Source organism: Asterias amurensis, chromosome 14, assembly GCF_032118995.1.
Source record: "Asterias amurensis chromosome 14, ASM3211899v1".
NCBI classification, from domain to species: domain Eukaryota; kingdom Metazoa; phylum Echinodermata; class Asteroidea; order Forcipulatida; family Asteriidae; genus Asterias; species Asterias amurensis.
This window is the reverse complement of record NC_092661.1, coordinates 10,525,142-10,544,055: the sequence shown is the minus strand read 5'-3', so window position 1 is coordinate 10,544,055 and position 18,914 is coordinate 10,525,142. Positions and strand designations below refer to the sequence as shown.

The 18,914-nt window shown below is 37.4% G+C and overlaps 1 protein-coding gene across 1 annotated transcript in view; it reads left to right on the top strand.

Moving 5' to 3' along the window:
• The first annotated feature begins 8,653 nt into the window (after nt 1-8,653).
• The window catches only part of LOC139947105 (uncharacterized), a 50,141-nt gene continuing 39,880 nt past the window's right edge, over nt 8,654-18,914 (top strand). The window contains exons 1-2 of the mRNA XM_071944946.1: nt 8,654-9,122; nt 10,212-10,322. Of these exons, the coding sequence (XP_071801047.1) occupies nt 10,305-10,322 (18 nt within the window). The 5' untranslated portion in view covers nt 8,654-9,122; nt 10,212-10,304. The remainder of the gene's footprint in view (nt 9,123-10,211; nt 10,323-18,914) is intronic.

Here is an 18,914-nt window from a genome sequence, read left to right as displayed (position 1 = left end):
TTTGCATGGTTCGCTTTACAATAAACAGTAGTTGTAGAGCTATAAACATCACACAGACCGTTTTGGTTGTACCGTTGTCGATAGTATAAAACATTGTGAGAAACGGAGTAACGTAGTTTTTGAGTAAGAGGTTATTTCTCATTCAAATATTTATACAAAAAAAAGTCTTCAAGCCTGGAGTATTTTTAATGCATCTGAATGCACACGAAGTTGTGCAACAAGGACGTTTTTGTTGTCATTATTCTCTTGCAACTTCGATTAGTAATTGAATCAAAATGTTCACAGATTTGTTAATATTTGATACTTGTTATATGTTGAGATCCACCAAAAGAGTGTGGCACAATTACCAAATGTGTCTTTTGCCTTTAAAGACACTGGACACTATTGGTAACTGTCAAAGACCAGTCTTCTCACTTGGTGTATATCAACATTTGCATAACATAACAATTTGAGCTCGACTGGTCGTCGAAGTTGCGAGATAATAATGGAAGAAAGAACACCTTTGTCACACGAAGCTGTGTGCTTTCAGATGCTTGAATTCGGGACCTTAAAATCTAATTCTGAGGTCTCGAAATCAAATTCAAATATTTTAGTGGAAATTAAACTACTTCTTTCTCGAAAACTACGTTTCTTCAGAGTGAGCCTTTCTCACAATTTCTTATACTACTAACAGCTCTCCATTGCGTGGTACCAAGTAAGTTTTTATGCTAACAATTATTTTGAGTAATTACCAATAGTGTCCAGTGCATTTGAGGATAAGGATGTCGAAACATAGGGGTGTAACTCTGTACCGTTTTTTTTACCAGTTTGTGTAGGCCAACATGTTTATCCCAACGAGGTACCTTAGATTCAACGGCAGGAAAGGATCAAGGGCATTTTAAAACTACTTGTTCGGTGTTTTTCATTTCATGCAAACATCAGCAACAACAAAGGAACTGCCTATACATTGAGCTTTGGTTATTTTGTGCATTATTCTCCAAAGCTTCAATGTGTTCAGCTACAAAAAAAGAAGAAGATTAATTGGCCTGTCAGTTGGAGAAACTCTGATGTTTTGGGAATTATTATGTTTGAATGGTTGCTTGAGGCTCGCTTGACATAATCGATAAGTCATCCTGAGGAATGATACACCAGTCAGAAATAGGCTATACTGTCGGTGCATAGATGAGACGCATTGAAATCATGCTGGTATGGAATGAACATTATTGTCCCAGTGCATTTGGTAGCTTGAACTTGAGAACAGGGATGAAACTAAACAGAACGTTTCGATGGTTGTCCTCTTGAAATCGGCACATTAACATAAATGCATTTCCATTCCTAGATTGTAAGGAACAGACAAGTAACCAATAACGCATAACTATTACCCCAACTCCAGAAAACCCCCAAACCAAACACAAACGAACATGCAAATAAACTGTATGTGGTTTTGTGTATTTTGCTCGTGCATTGTTGTGTTTCAGACGGATTTTTATCCGGACATCATGTTTCTGTTCCCTCCCTGTTCCCTTTCCCCAGCCCCGGGTTGGGATGGCTGGTGGTTAGGTAGTGTAGTGTGTGTGGGGGGGGGGGTCAGGATTTCTGGGATATTGGTTGTTTGAGGCACTGTTGACAGCGCGAACTCAGTGACATGACCAGACACGTCTCTTGTATACTATCCAGCTGCATTGTTTTAAACTTGGTATGCGTATTACACCGGCACCCCACGGGATAGTTTATTTGGGTGTTTTGAAGGGGGGGGGGGGCAACGCATACCTCCCTGGCCGGATGTATCTTACCCCTTACATCAAAATTGTTTTTCTTCTAAATCGATTCAAAAAAGGGAATTCTTAAAAAATAAAGTCGGGACATATTTTGAGGATGGCAAAACTCGTAGGAAAAGAAATGCATCCGGTCGCTGTAAGCATGGAGGAATTCCTCCATGCTGTAAGTGACAGAACTGTGGTGCACAGCCTTGTTCAGTTGATAAATTTGTTTTGCTTTATGTAGGTTAATTTTTTTGTTTATTACATTTATATAGGATTAAAACAACGGTTCAAAAAAACCAAAGGTTTGCTTATATACACTACCTTTAAGCAGCTATATGAAATTGAGCCATGAACTCTTAAAAATAGGCCCTCGCGTTTGGTTAAGTTCCCTGTATATTCAACAGTGATAATGGATACCGATTCACTGTCGTAATACAATGGGACCACACTATTTTTGACAGTCCAACCTTGATATGGTTACGTCATAGTCTTCGCTGACAGATTACACTGATTAGAGCGGTGTAAAAAAAATGGCTGCTCTTTGGCGATACTATCTGTGTTTTCGAAACTACGGCTTGAGCTCAGGGTTGGGCTTAGGCTCCGTCAGATATTTAGAAAAACGTATGCTTGTTTACGGGACTTCACACAGTCGACCAAGCCAGAGTCCAGGCCAAAGCCGTGAGTTTCGAAAATACCCTATGACCATTTCCTAATAAATGAGTTAGGCTTTGGCTTCGGTCTTTTGTACCACCAGTCCACCTGTTTGTACCGAACGCGCTTGTTTTTTTTTTTCCCCGAGCTGACGGAGTCGAAGCCCGAGCAAATGTCCACTCAGGAAGAATAATCCCATCTGAGAAGCTTTACTGTCAGTAGCGCTTCTTATTCAAGTTTGTAGGGATACAAAGTGACATCTTTTTCCATAATCGAAGAACTTCGAATGCCGTTGTTTTAAACTCGAAAAATGGCCGCTACGAAAGTTTGACAATAAACCAATGGACGCATATTGATCGGCCTGATCTTAGCTATATTATTCACTGACTGACAGTGCGAACGGCGCTGGTTAAAGTCTAGTGACTAGACTTTTGTAAGGGTTTTTTGTTCAACTGAAGTATACATTATTTTAACATTTTCTCATTTGCGACCCCTTCAGTAAAGCGAGGAAATTTTGCAACAAACCTGTGCATTTTGTCACATGCAAATTGAGAAGAGGTAGGGGGAGGTGCGGGGGGGGGGGGGGGGCAATAGGATGCAATCCACGTTCAGCTGGGTTCCTAGGAGTTGACTGAAAGGATTTAGCCACATGTGACTATAATATGACTAAGAAACTTTCGAAGTAGAAAACGAAAGCTACCTTCGTCATTCGGAAAGTTTTCACTTTACCTATAACTGCCTCAATAAAAAAGAGTAATAAAATATTGTTTAAAAACCACTTCCTGGAATGTATACGTTGGCACAATTCCAAACTACAGTAACAGATTTGAAGGAGAGTTGTAAAAATTGCACCATGGCTCCCCCCCCCCCCCAATACAGACATCTGCCATTTTGTTCGTGTTCGGGTCGCGTTCGAATTAGCGTCTGGGCCAATTAGCGTCTGGACGAATCCAACATAATATGGAATCATTTATAAGCCCATCTTTTTATAATGACGGTCAGAAGTCGACAGTCTTACAAGGCCAGCTTCCACTGGCGCAACCTACAGCCATTTATACAACCACGCTGATTTCCATTCGGTCCCAAATCCATGAAGAGGAACAGGCTGCCATTAAACCATTATTTGTAATAATCATGACAGACACATTACAAAGGGCACCATTTGGTCTGGGGACATCTATTTGAACAAACAGTGCACCCCATTTATACACCATACCATCAAAAAAGTTAATCCCAAAACGCAGTTTTAAGCACCGGCATGATCATGTCTTAAAGCCATTATACACTTTCGGTAAACAGTATTGTCCAAGGCCCACACTTCGTGTATCACAACTTATATATAAAATAACAAACCTGTGAAAATTTAGGCTCTATCGGTCATCGGAGTCGGGAGAAAATAACGGGAAAACCCACCCTTGTTTTCGCCCGTTTCGTCGTGTCATGACATGTGTTTAAAATAAATTCGTAATTCTCGATACCGAGAATTGATATTGTTTTCTCAAAAAGTAAAGCATTTCATAATATTTCAAGAGAAGTCTTTCACCATTACCTTCTGTAAACCCTGTAAGTTATTTGTAATTCTGTGAACTTTTAATTTTGTTTCTGTCCCGAAAGTGTATAATGGCTTTAAGCCGTGTTCCCATTTGACACTCTTGCCTTGCCTGATCTAACTATGGAGGTATAGGCCTATGTATTCCTGCATATCTAACTGTTTACTACTATCTATCAAGCACTCAGGTTGTGCCGCTGGACGATTTAGCGTTTTTTTTTTAGAAGATCCGCGTCTTGGAAATTGTATCAGGGGTTTCTCATTTTCATGAAGTTGAAAATTCAACAAGACAGATTCCAAGTTTCATGACCATCCTTTAGATGTGTTTGTTATATTTCACTGACCAGCTTTGAAAAGCAACACAGGAATCCTGGATCCACGGGGATCGTGACCCATTTCTGGGCCAGTGTGACCGTCTCCGAGTTAAATTCCAATTCTTAAACCATCTTGGTCATGTTTCTCGTATCGAATATCAACAATGAATGCTAATAATCATTTTGCAAATATGACCCAGGTTATTTTGTTCTTCCAGCCTCGGTTTGGTAACATTGATATAAATGGGAGAAAATCATGCTGGCCACACCGTGATAAAGGTCTTCACTAAGTTCTGACATTTAAGTCGGGCTTCCATGCTGGCTTAACCGCACAGGCTTTAACTGGTGAAGTTATTGCCTTTACACATTTTGTGTTGCGGGTCATGAAGCACCTTAATGAATAGAGTTGTCAAAAGAAAATCATAAACCATACAAAATAAATATGAGTTTCAAGCTGAACTCATTCAACTTTAAACGCACGTGTTCTTCGTAATAATCTGTTTTGGATTTTATTTCTTTAAAGCCATTGGACCCTTTCGGTTCAGAAAAAAAAATAAAAGTTCACAGATTTACAAATAACTTACAGGGTTTACAGAAGGCAATGGTGAAAGACTTCTCTTGAAATATTATTCCATGAAATGCTTTACTTTTTGAGAAAACAGCAAAGCAATATAAATTCTCGTTAACGAGAATTACGGATTTATGTTAAACACATGTCATGACACGGCGAAACGCGCGGACACAAGGGTGGGTTTTTCCGTTGTTTTCTCCCGACTCCGATGACCGATTGAGCCTAAATTTTCACAGGTTTGTTATTGGCTATAGAAGTTGTGGTACACAAAGTGTGGGCCTTGGACAACACTGTTTACCGAAAGGGTCCAATGGCTTTAAAAGGATTTTGCATTTTACCCTTCAATAGCCTGTCGCTAATAAAACGGACCGCTTCGTCGGCAAAGCTCAATACCCATTGACTCATACATAGATGGTTACGGTGTATGATATTCAGCACACAAAAATACACCCTACTATATAGGTACTTCTTTTAAAGGTAGTGGACACTATTGGTAATTACTCAAAATAATTATTGGCATAAAACCTTACTTGGTGACGAGTAATGGGGAGAAGTTGATGGTATAAAACATTGTGAGAAACGGCTCCCTCTGAAGTGCCATAGTTTTAGAGAAAGACGTAATTTTCCACGAATTTGATTTCGAGACCTCAGATTTAGAACTTGAGGTCTCGAAATCAACCATCTAAACACACACAACTTCGTGTGACAAGGGTGTTTTTTCTTTCATTATCTCGCAAGTTCGATGACAGATTGAGCTCAAATTTTCACAGGTTTGTTATTTTATGCTCATGTTGAGATACACCAACTGTGAAGGCTAGTCTTTGATAATTACCTATAGTGTCCAGTGTCTTTAAAAAAGAAACCATATTCTGTTACATAAGGAGAAAATAACTTACACCGAACAATAAATTCGGGTAGTTTTTTTTATGGGCACTCTTTCTACCAAAAAAGACATTGTATTCAAACCGAACTAGCCTCCATACAATTATATTATTTGAGAAATAACCTTGATACACTAGTACATTAGTAATATGCTTGAGTGACATTTCAACGTACGATGAATGCATTTTATTTTGAAACAACAAAGTTTAGAACTTTGTATTTTCTTGAAAGGTTGTCAAAACATACGCGGTTTTTGTTATCATTCATCATCTTGTTTTCTTTGTCTGGTCCCCTTTTTTTGTTGGTGGTTAAAATCTTTTGAAATGGAGCCATTACGGGCATTTAAAATTTGTTTATTTGATAAACCGTTTTTTCTTTTATATGGAATTCAGCTCGCTTTATAGTGACACAATAGTTTTCTGTATGGCCCTATATGTAGAGATGTTTGCAAGTGTTTTGATAATAATATTGTGATGTTTTTTAAAGTCTGAATTCCTGCTTTGTTGTTGTAACTTGTGCTCGTTCATGAACACAAAGCACCAATATTCATCTTCAAACGAGTTGTCTATATGTAGCGATTTGAAATGTGGGATCACACTTCGCTTGGCAATTAAGACCAAAGGGAATGCATATTACGTTAGGTTATGACTCTTACAGCCATGTCACACAGTTCATGGTTTGCAGACAACGTGGAGGCAACCACCAATACTGCAGCAAACAGGAACACTTTGAACTACAGCAGACATGTTTCTAACACTGAAACTGTCCCTAAATCTTGCTGTCTAGAAAACTATGTAGAAATTAAAATGCAAACGTTTCTTCTCCTTGGAGATTAATAATAATACCCAGATTTGTATAGCGCCATTCCATCTAGATCATGACGCTCAGCAACAAAAGTCAATGAAAAAACAAACAATTAAAGAGTAACTGGGAACAGGTGGGTTTTTAAGTGTTCTTTTTGAATGACGAAACAGTGTCCAGTGTTCTGATGGGAGATGGTTTACTGTTCGGGCCGGCAGTTGTGAAGATTGCCTGGAACTGCATGGTTGCCTGTAAATTTCCCGGTGTGACATGGCCCTTATAATTAACTGCAATTAAAGACACTGGACAACTGTTGCGACAATGGTGTTTCTTTCTTCCACTAGACTCTCGCAACTTCAAAGACCAATCGAGTTAAAGACAGTGGACACTATTGGTAACTGTCAAAGACCAGTCTTCTCACTTGGTGTATCTCAACATATGCATAAAATAACAAACCTGTGAAAAGTTGAGCTCAATTGATCGTCGAAGTTGCGAGATAATAATGAAAAAATAAACACCCTTGTCACACGAAGTTGTGTGCTTTAAGATGGTTGATTTCGAGAACTAAATTTCTAAATCTGAGATCCCGAAATCAAATTCGCGGAAAATTACTTCTTTATCGAAAACTACGTCACTTCAAGAGGGAGCCGTTTCTCACAATGTTTCATACTATCAACCTCTCCCCATTACTCATTACCAAGTAAGGTTTTGTGCTAATAATTATTTTGAGTAAGTACCAATAGTGTCCACTGCCTTTAAAACTCGAAGCCTACAGCAGTTTCGAATAGTATAAAGCATTTTGAGAAACATTTCACTTCGGAAATAATGTGGATATGTAAAAACATATCCGTTTTCATGCCTCAAAATTTGAATCTGAGAAGCGTTACCGCAGTGACGCTTCTCATATCGTCTTAGATTCTCATATCGTCTTAGATTATGTGTAGTCACATTTTATTAGGGAATATTCTTCCCTGCAATCTGCAGCAAATATTCGCACCGGATTTTTCGGATATATATTTATATACAAAAAAATGCGAGTACCTGTTGAAATAAAATTTTCACTGCAGGTTAAATTTATTTTACACATCTACATTTATAAAGACTTTAAAGGAACACGTTGCCTTGGGTCGGTCTAGTGTTTTTTTTAAAGCGTCTGTAACTGTTTGCTATAAAGCGCATAATGATTAGAAAGATGTTGTAAAAGTAGAATACAACTCCATACAAATTTGCCTCGAAATTGCGTGTTTTTTTCTTTTACCTCGTCGACTAACACGGTCGGCCATTTTTATGGGAGTCAAATTTCCTATAAATGGCCGACCGTGTTAGTTCGCAAAGTAAAAGGAAAACAACGCAATTTTGAGGCAAATTTGTGTGGATCATTGTATTCTACTTTTAAAACATCTTTCAAACCATATGCATTTTAAAACAAACGGTTACAAACGCTTTTTATAGACCAACTCGTCCGATCCAAGGCAACGTGTTCCTTTAAACAATCAAACGGTTCCAACAACCAAAGGTTTACTTCCCCTTTAATATCTTCAAATAAATCTTAGCTCTTCGTGAAATCGAGCCAAGGGTATTAATTGTGAATAGTCTTTGTTTAAAATAAAAGTGTATTAGTTGTTTATGAAGGTTTAAAAATACTCGACCTATAACTATCAAAAGGACAAAAGAAATGTTATATCTTCTGATCCCGGCATTGAGAGATTCAAGGTTGCGATGTACATGTTAGTTTTGTTTACCCGGAAATCCCCAATACATTCCGAAATTCGTGTCTCAACTTGAAGACTTTAAACCCGTCTCAACAATTCATAAGATCATCAAGTGAAGAATAAGCCACGCCCCCTGGGCTAGTCTTTTGTGTTGGTTTTGATAGCAGAGTGGTTTAGTCACGTGTTGTTCATTGGCACGTTGACCAGGGATCTGTACACACACTGTATACACGACCGGCCGGCCGTCAGCTGTCAATCAAACACGAAGCACGTGCTGTGACTGGCCAGGGTGTGATCTGATTGGTCGGTTGCTAGTAGCGCTTGGGTTCAGCAACGCGTCAGGCTCGCGAGTGCCCCTCTATGCAATCAACCCAGCAATATCTCCCCCGTGTTTTAGGCCCTGTGTGCCCCGCTAGCTTCAAGTAGCGAAACGACCGCCTTGAAAAACGGAAGCGTGTGGCAAAGTGTGGGGATCAGCAGACCGCATTGCATTGCAGAGGATTTTCTTTCTTTAAACATTTTACAGCCGGGTCGATTATTATTTTCTTCGACTCTTCTGTTTTTCAGCTGATCGTTTCTTTAACGAGGCGAGCTTGGGATCTGCTTCATTCTTCAAGACATTCTTGCGTTGTGTAAGACTGCGTACATCGACATCTGAAGCTTGTGAATTTCGTCTCTTTGTCGGCGTGTGTGTGAGAGTGTGTGTACGTATCGGAACCCAACGGGCTTTGCAGTGCTAGAAGGTCGGACCGTTCAACACCAACTATTCCGTGATCCATTTATAATATCGACGGGGGAAGAAAATTTTCCAGTCGCCACTTTTTATCATTATTTCAATAATAAAATATGGAATGGACCCAACTGGATTTATAGGGGCCGTCCCAACTCGATCGCAGCAAGGTAACTATCAATTCAGCTTTTGTCTGTTTTCTACCATTGTCAATGTTTACATTTTAATGTTTCTAGGTGAAGTTTGACTGGGTGCTCGTAGTGTAGACGTTGTTTGTACCATTTAGTGTATACAGTGTTATCTCGGTACACGATTCTGAACTGCTTATGTAGTGAAAAAAAAAAAAAAAAAACACACGGGGGTGAAGGAAAATTTTTTTTTTGGTCCGTGTATTTTTTGTTTGTTTTGTTATAAGCCACATCGGGTGGACACTCGGCTTGTATTAACACAGCTGCCGCTCCGTAGATATGACGTAGCGATATGGGGAGACATCAGTGCCAATGTGCACCAGTGCGGTTAATCTTTTTTTTTTTACATTTTTATTTTAGAAGGGAATATTCAATTTTACCCTCCTTGTCTTTTATTGTTATAATCGTCAATGTTGCATTGTCTGATATGGTAGGAAATGGAGGGTAAATTTGCCCGTAAACAGGGGTGCAGAAGACAATAAACGCACCGGAGCGTTTAACATGTGGTGCGGGGTTTCTTTGAAAATGTCACGGTGACATTTACGGTACTACTGGCAACCAACTGTTTGAATGTGTAGTGGGAAAATCATTTTTTCAGAATATTATAATTGTTTGCTTACCCCATTTCACGTTGCAGTCATTTTGGGCAAAGTAACCGTATCATGCCACCACTTTTTCATTTGCTATAAAATAAAACAGTATCCAATTTACTATAAAAAACATAAGATTTTCTTTTTAAAAATGTGTGAAGAAGTGGTGGCAGGATACGGAAATTTTTCCGTAATTTGTACAAGGTATTTGCGTTGTTTTACACCTATTGGATGAACTAATTCTGCCACAACTGTTTCATTCGTTATGAAACAAAATAGTAGGCCTATCTAATTAACTCAAATTAGAAATTCTATTTTGTAAAAAAAAAAAAAAATTAGTGAGAAAGTGGTGGAAGGATACAGAAGGTTTTCCGTATTGGACAAATTTTTCATTTTGCATTGTTTGTCACCTATATGAATAAACTAATTTAAATCTTCCCAAACTTCTCTTTCTTCTAAAACCATTTTGACACCGATACAGATAAGGATTTTTGAGGACAGACAACTGTTTTTTACCCCACTCGATGTCTTTCTAAAGACTTACTACCGAAGCTGGAACACAACGTTTCACAAGATGAAGCGAGCTCAGAGGGTGAGTGTATTAACAACTAGTTTGTTAGCAATTTTTTATTTTTTTTGTCAGTTCTCAAAATTGACCGAGAAGTTAACTAATTCATGGAGCCTTGTGTTAAACTTTAAAGTCACTGTAGACACTATTGGTTATTACTCAAAATAAATATTAGCATAAAAAATTACTTGGTAACGTGCATTGGAGAGCTGTTGGTAGTACATTGTATAAAACATTGTGAGAAACGGCTCCTTCTTAACCAAGTGATGTAGTTTTTGAGAAAGAGGTAATTTCTCACTTAAATAGTTAAAGATGGGCATCTGAAAGCATTTATTTTTCTTTCTTTCATTATTCTCTTGCAACTTTGATGACCAACTGAGTCAAAATGCTCACAGGTTTTTTATTTTATGCATATGTTTGGATACACAAAGTGAGAATACTGGTCTTTGAGAAATGGCTTTAAAGCCATTGGACCCTTTCGGTACAGAAAAAAAGAAAAAAGTTCACAGGTTTACAAATAACTTACAGGGTTTACAGAAGATAATGGTGAAAGACTTCTCTTGAAATATTAGTCCATGAAATGCTTTACTTTTTGAGAAAACGGTAAAACAATATAAATTCTCGTTGGCGAGAATTACGGATTTGGTTATAATTACATGTCATGACACGGCGAAACGCGCGAAAACAGGAGTGGATTTTCCCGTTATTTTCTCCCGACTCCGATGTCCGATTGAGCCTAAATTTCCACAGGATTGTTATTTTATATATAAGTTGTGATACACGAAGTGTGGGACTTGGACAATACTGTTTACCGAAAGGGTCCAATGGCTTTAAAACTAAACGTGCCCGGTGCCTTTAACTAATTCATGGACCCTTAAAGGAAATGTCAGCTCCGTGCTTAGTAATTCAGATAGAGTAATTATAGGAAAAGGTCGCCGTCAATTAATTATATCTTATTCAATATAAATTAAGTTACAGTATACTGACGTTAAAGCATTGCCGACCAAGAAGTCACTGGGCTTTTGTTTGATGTTTATTTCATTTTATGATAAAAGTGACATGAGGCTTTAAAGGGAAGGTACACGTACACTATTGGTACTTGTCAGAGATCAGTGTTCTCACTTGGTGTATCTCAACATATGCATATAAATAACAAACCTGTGAAAATTTGAGCTCAATCGGTCATCGGAGTTGGAAGAAAAGGATAGATGAAAAAACACACTTGTTGGACGAATATTATGTGTGCTTTCAGATTTTAGTGAGATATTACCTCTATTTCAAAATCTATGCTACTTCAAAGGGAGCCGTTTCTCACAATGTTTTATACTACCAACAGCTCTCCAATGCTCATTACCAAGTCAGTTTTTAAGTTAATATTTGTTTTGAGTAATTACCAAACAGGTACCTTCCCTTTAAAGGCACTGGACAGCTTTGGTAATTATTGTCAAAGACCATGTATTTTAATTAGGTGGGTTTGTCCCAGTCTAGCCCAATTAAAAATTGTCAATGAAAACCCCCACAAACTAACGACCAATTTCGGGGTTGATATTTAATTGCAATTTTCATCTCCCTTGAATGTGCTTCTAAAAAGGCTTTCACAAATAATGATAACATAATTCATAACATAAAATATTATTTGTCCGTCCAAATTTTTGAAAAAAAGCAACAGGTGGCAAAACTTTACAAACTCAAACTAAAGCTGCATTAACAACCATGATTGAACTTAACAACATTGGAAAAGTATATAAATAGAGGGCCTTTGTATCCCACAGGGTGGATTCGAACCCACGACCATTCACTTGCCGTTTCGTGGTTTAACCACTCGTACATAATCAACACACATCAACGAGGAGAAGTTTATGTTTAAGAAGGATTACAAGATAAGTTTGAAAAAATCTAGCACAGGGGGGGCCTTTTCGAGTGATAAATACAAGTAAAAAGCCGTATATAGTTGACGTATTTACTCCTGACCTTATATTAGTCAACTGTTCTTGTTTATTCCAAATATAAAGCTGTTAATTGGTTGACATATAAATATTTTAAAGTATTTTTAATCAAGGAGGTAGAAAAGACGTGTCTAACTTTGCTGACAAATTTAAAGAAATTCCTTGTTTAAAATGTTTGCGTCCAACAATTTGTATTCCAACACAATGTTGTGTGATTTCTACACATCTTAAGATGATTTTTTTTTTAAAATCTTGACAGGCCCTGTCCAACTTGTAATCATTGTTTATTATGTCTAAATATTAAAAACAAATAAGTAAATAAATACAAATAAATATATACATACAAATTACACAGATAAAGCAAGCATAATTAAAGGCAGTGGACACTTGGTAATTACTCAAAATAATTATTAGCATAAAACCTCACTTGGTAACGAGTAATGGGGAGAGGTTGATGATATAAATCATTGTGAGAAACGGCTCCCTCTGAAGTGACGTAGTTTTCAAGAAAGAAGTAATTTTCCACGAATTTGATTTCGAGACCTCAAGTTTAGAACTTGAGGTCTCGAAATCAACCGTCTAAACGCACACAACTTCGTGTGACAAGGGTGTTTTTTCTTTCATTATTATCTCGCAACTTCGACGACCGATTGAGCTCAACCTTTCACAGGTTTGTTATTTTATGCATATGTTGATATACACCAAGTGAGAAGACTGGTCTTTGACAGTTACCAATAGTGTCCACTGTCTTTAAGCTGTTACATGATCCACTATTTAACTTCACACTGCTAAGGTGAAACCATAACTTGGCATTAAAAAAATAGTTCAGCGATGGACTGAGATTTCAGAAATGATCGCAACTTTGCATAATTTAAACAGAAAAGATGAAAAGGTAGAAAAAGAAGCAATGAAAAGAAGTACCGTAAATCGAAACCTTTGTGGGACTCCTTTTTGTCAAAATACAATTGGTAACGGATACTGTGGTCTTAACTCTTACAAAACCGTCCTTTTAGAGAACATTATCTTCATCTTCTTCGTTGGGTGTTTATTTCTTTTTACAATCCCGGGGGCTTTGGACATCTACGGGTTTTATTACAGTATCATGTGAATGGTAAATCCATCGAGCTGTATACATTTTTTAACAATATTATTACTTATTTATATAGGTATATACATCTACTATAAAAAATATGTCAACAAATTACTATTTACAGGTATTCTGTTACATGGTTTATGCATCACTCTTGAGAGATTTGGTGCTTGTGTAATAAATTAATATCACATGACTTTCCTCTGCCCACCAAAATCTTTTTTTCGCAGTTGGAAATGCCACGAGCAGTTAAAGACTTCATTGTTGTAAAAAAAAAAAAAATCACCAGAATACTTAACGAACTTCGTACTTGGTAGTTCAACTTTGGGAACGATTTGTTTATTTAGCCTCCCAGAAAGAGCAGTGGATAAATTCATTTCAACATATTAAAACAGTATTTAGAGTTTCAACACAAATGTTGTACCCACTTCATAAACATGTTTAAATGATAAACATGTTTACCATGGTGACACCTGCTCAAAATGGTCACCCTTCAAAACACACAAGAATCTAAACACGTTTTAAGGTTGTACGTGAAAACAACGGGTACCAAAATTTATGCTTAGAAATGTGTTGGAAATCTAAACAAAGTTTTTGGAGTGCAGTTTTGGTGTGTAATAAATTCTGAAAATATAAAGAGTGTTGTTGCCTCATATATAATATATTACCAAAATATTGCATAGCTCTGTGACATCTATTAAAGTTTATCTGTAATATAACATTTTGTGTGTAACCAGCCTTTGTTTGTAAATATTAAAATCCATCACCCACAATCGTTCAGTTAAAAACCCAAACAAAGCAAATTAAAACTTAGACAAGTCTTTCATTATTTGGCGACAAAATGAATTAAACAATATATATCAAGAAAATGATACAAAGGAGTTAGGAGGGGACTTAACCCATGAAGAGAAGTACGGCAAGTTATTAATATCTGTTTAAATTTATTTTATGGACTGGAATATGAGTATCATGATTAACTATTATTTATGCAAGGTCATTAGGACCTGACATGTACATGCCTTAATACTCATATAAAGTCGGCATTCTTTACTACGCATTATTTGTTCCGTTTCCACTCTTGACATTGTCAAATGTGACGCCAGAGTGCGTGTTGTTTAATTAGTTATGTACAACACGTACGACATGTAGGCTTGGCAATTCATACTTGACAAAGAAGTTGGCTTAATATGGCCATGGCATGCAGTTACTAATGACATAAGATACAGGTAGGCACCAATTAGTAGTTGTAATTAAGTGACGAGATAGTAGGCCGGTCAATTGTGGGTGGAGATACTGGTACCATACAACACAAAGAGTACAGCTTTGTTCCAGAAGACGATCAGAGCATACTGATTGAAACGTCGAGTTGAAAACCAACGGTTCTTTTCAGAACCACCCCAACTCATTTAGAGATAGTCTGTGTTACCGCAAACCTTTCCATATCGTATTTCCACCATGCAAAGTTTCAAATCCTACAAAGGGTATAATTAATAATTCGTCATTCAAAATTGCCAGAAGGATTGTAAGCAGCAGAAGGGCATTATGCATGGAGTTATTAATAACCATTGGGCAAGGATGATTACGCGCAAATTATTATAATAATGCAGATGGGGAAATTGAGCTAAACCTTGACTTTACAAGTGGCGCTGACACAATGGCGCGGGAAAAACTCCAGAATGGCAACGAACAATGGCTTTTGTATTCAGGAAGACAAAACACACAAGAGAGCGCGGGTACTGAATCGAGAAATTAAAGGTGTTACACACGGTTGGTTGTGAAAAAAATAAGTTAATTAAAAAATAAAATTACCCTGTCCTTTGTATACCCAATACTCGTCCTTGGTAATATTTTACGACTATATGCTATTTTGTTAGAGAATATTGAAGCCTGACGTTCATATTTGAACTGCAAACAGACCAGGGCACAATTGCATTGAGCTGCTGAAGCACAAAAGGTAGCCAAGCACAGCAACAATAATGCTTACCAGATTAAGGTTACCAGCCAAAAATACCAAGTCACATGAACAAATTGTGGCTGGTACCTTGTTCATTTTTGCTAAGCAGCAAAATGTTCTCCTTAAGCAGTTCTTCGAAATTGGGCCCTGCTGTTTCGTGTCTGAATATAGACCAACTAATTTGAAACAAAATCACTGGCTACGTTGACATTGTGTGGGTTTTGAAAACGAGAGGATTGGATTCGGATTGGGCATTGTTCCACAAACCGTCTTCATTCACAGTGAGTAGGGATTCATGTCATGGCCAAAAACTTGATCTACAAAAGGTATCAAGACCCTTTAAGATATGCTATTACCTCGGAGTATTGTGTACATGTAAACATTACCCACAGCGTCTTTATGATAGATCGTTTTAGTAATAAAACATAGGTCAAAACTGAAAGAAAAGGGATGTTCCTGTCTTTTCTAACCAATATGTAATGGATATGCACAATTCATTGTAAGGCGATATCTCTCGTGGTTTATTGATTACTTGCGAAGCACAGACAAATCTTGCTGAACAGAAACAGGTTACCAGCCAAAATTGCAATAAGTTTGCATTGTTGTGGCTCGTGCCCGACTCAATTTTTGCTTAGCAACGAAATTTGTCAAGCATTTGTTTTACCATCATTAACTGTATGCATGCACAGACTCGTAAGGCATCGCTCATGACACTATCATCAAACACAAATTCATTCCCATTTGATAGCGAATGGCTGTTTATATTTTATGCATAAGGCCTAATGCTGATTTTAATTCACCATGAAAAACGAGGGCTTAAGGTTGGCGACAATATTGTCTCGCTCGTTTGGCAGTCGAAGACAATTAATGTAATTTCTCTTGGCAAATGAACCTTGTTCCCAAGGCAAGGACACATAAACTCTTCCAGATTATTATGATCGACAATTAATTTTGATCATCCATTTGGAAAATCGTTTAATATTAAGTGAGGTCATTGTCAATCAAATTGTTTACACATTTTTGTCTGAATACGATTTGGAGAAATTTGAAAAACATAAATATATATTTAGTTGTTTAATTCTAGATTTGGAATTTGATTTTGTTCAAATAATGTTGACAGGGATTCAAGCGTTCAAAAGACTATGGAGGAATTCATACCGTCATATTTCGGCTTTATTTGTTTTAAAGTCACCTGGAAATATAATTTTTTTTCTTTCAAACATAAGAGTATATGCTTACGAACAATAAAACAATTTTTTTTAGTAATTGTTTGTCACGATTTATATGTTTAAAAAATATATAAAGTTGTTTGGGGGGCTGACTCCGCCTAACCCTTTTGTGACGTCAATCGAGGCAGGCTTTGCCTGCAATGCGTATAGTAAACACACGTGCAAAGTACATGTACGTCCAAGTCGTGAGTTGGTACATTTCAAAAAGTGTTTTTCTGCATTCAGCAGCAATACACCTGGTCGGCATATATATATATATATATATTTATTTTTTTGAAACGTACAAACTCACGACTTGGTCCGTACATGAACTTTGCAATTGTGTTTACTCTACGCATTACAGGCAAAGTCTGCCTCAATTGACGTCACGAACAGCGCCCTCTCGGGTCGGGGTCTACTCTTAAATTTGTAAATAACATAAGAACTGATTTTTTAAAACCTTAGTTAACTGTTTATTCACATTCCACTCAACAAAACACATATATTAGTGACAAAAGCTTTATTTTGAAAAAATACCACTTCCAGGTGACTTTAATCAAATTGTTTGGACATTTTTCTGAAAATAATTTGGAGAAATTGGAAAAGCATAAAAACATATTAATTGCTTGATTTGGAATTGATTTTGTTTGACATATCTTTGACAGGAATGTAACCGTTCAAAATACCATACCATCAAGGAATTAATACTGTCATTAGTCACGCAGGCTTCGTTTTTGAAAAGGGCAAGGGCACCAAGGAGGAAATTGTACATTTCTACTGGAGCATTTCAAGGGCACCAAGGCAACGACCGGGGCCAAATTTCATAAAGTTGCATAAGCACAAAAAGTAGCTAAGCACGAAAGAATTGTGCTAACCAGAATTTGATACCAGCCCGATAACCTTCTCACATGTACCATTTGTGACTGGTATCCTGCTGCATTTCTGCTGAGCAACAAATTGTTAAACAATATTTTCTGCTTAGAGGCAGTGGACACTAGTGGTAATTACTCAAAATAATTGTTAGCATAACAACTTACTTGGTAACAAGCAATGGAGAGCTGTTGATAAAACATTGTGAGAAACGGCTCCCTCTGAAGTAATGTTGTTTTCGAGAGAAATAAGTAGTTTTCCACTAAAATATTTGAATTAGATTTCGTTCGAGACCTCAGAATTAGATTTTGAGGTCCCGAAATCAAGCATCTGGGTGTTTTATTCTTCCATCATTATCTTGCAACTTCGACGACCAATTGAATTGAAATTTTCACAGGTTTGTTATTTTATGCATATGTTAAGATACACCAAGTGAGAAGACTGGTCTTTGACAAGTACCATTAGTGTCCAGTGTCTTTAAAGGCAGAGGACACCTTGGTAATTAGGTCAAACTCTCTTTTTGTATCTCAACATATAACAAATATCAAATATTAACAAATCTGTGAACATTTTGATTCAATTACTAATCGAAGTTGGAAGAGAATAATGACAACAAAAATATCGCCGACCAACTGAATTCAAATTTTCACCGGTTTGTTATATTTGTGCATATTTGAGATACACCAAGTGAGAAGACTGGTCTTTGAAATTGGGCCTATAGAGGGCATGGAGGCATTCGACTCCCTTGCCTCCATGTGGTATACCAGGCCTTAGTCACGCATTCGGCTTTCATTTTTGTTCAACCCTCACCTTGACAGTTGTCCAATGTTTTCTTTGATGAGTAAACCGGTTCAATCCAGTACCTTTGTGGATGACGCTACCCTTCAATGTCAAACGATTATTCCACAAATACACAGAGGAAAAAAAAGGAGGGAAACATGAATAATTATGAGTCACGGACTTGACATACCGCGCCAGAATAAAAAAAGAGAGCTTGGTGTATACCCTTAAAGGCTCTGGACACGTTTGGTAATAGACCCTTTTATCACGGTGTGGCCATCTTGGTTTTTACTCCATTCCAACTCATTGTAACCAAACTGAGGCTGCATGGGCGAAATAATAGTCTGGTGCCATGTGTGCGCCTGAATGTTAGCATTCATTACTGTTACTGGAAACAGGGAACATGACCAAGATGAGTATGGACCGTCAAAGACCAGTGTCACTTGGTGTATCCCAACACGTTTTGGCTCAAGTGGTCATCGAATTTGCAAGAAAATAATGAAAGACAAAAGACCCTTGTTGCACAACTTTGTGTGCTTTCAGATGCATAACAAAAGGCTCCAGCTAAAGTCTGGTATTAATTGAGTGAGAAATTATACCCCCTCTCAAAAACTACGTTCCTTCAGAGGGAGCCGTTTCTCCCAGTGTTTTTACAATAGTTATTGTTGTTGCTAGTAATTATTTCGAGTAATTACCAATAGTGTCTCGTGCCTTTAACCATTATGAATCCACGTAATGGATAAAATGTCTCCGCGCTGTGGGTAGTCA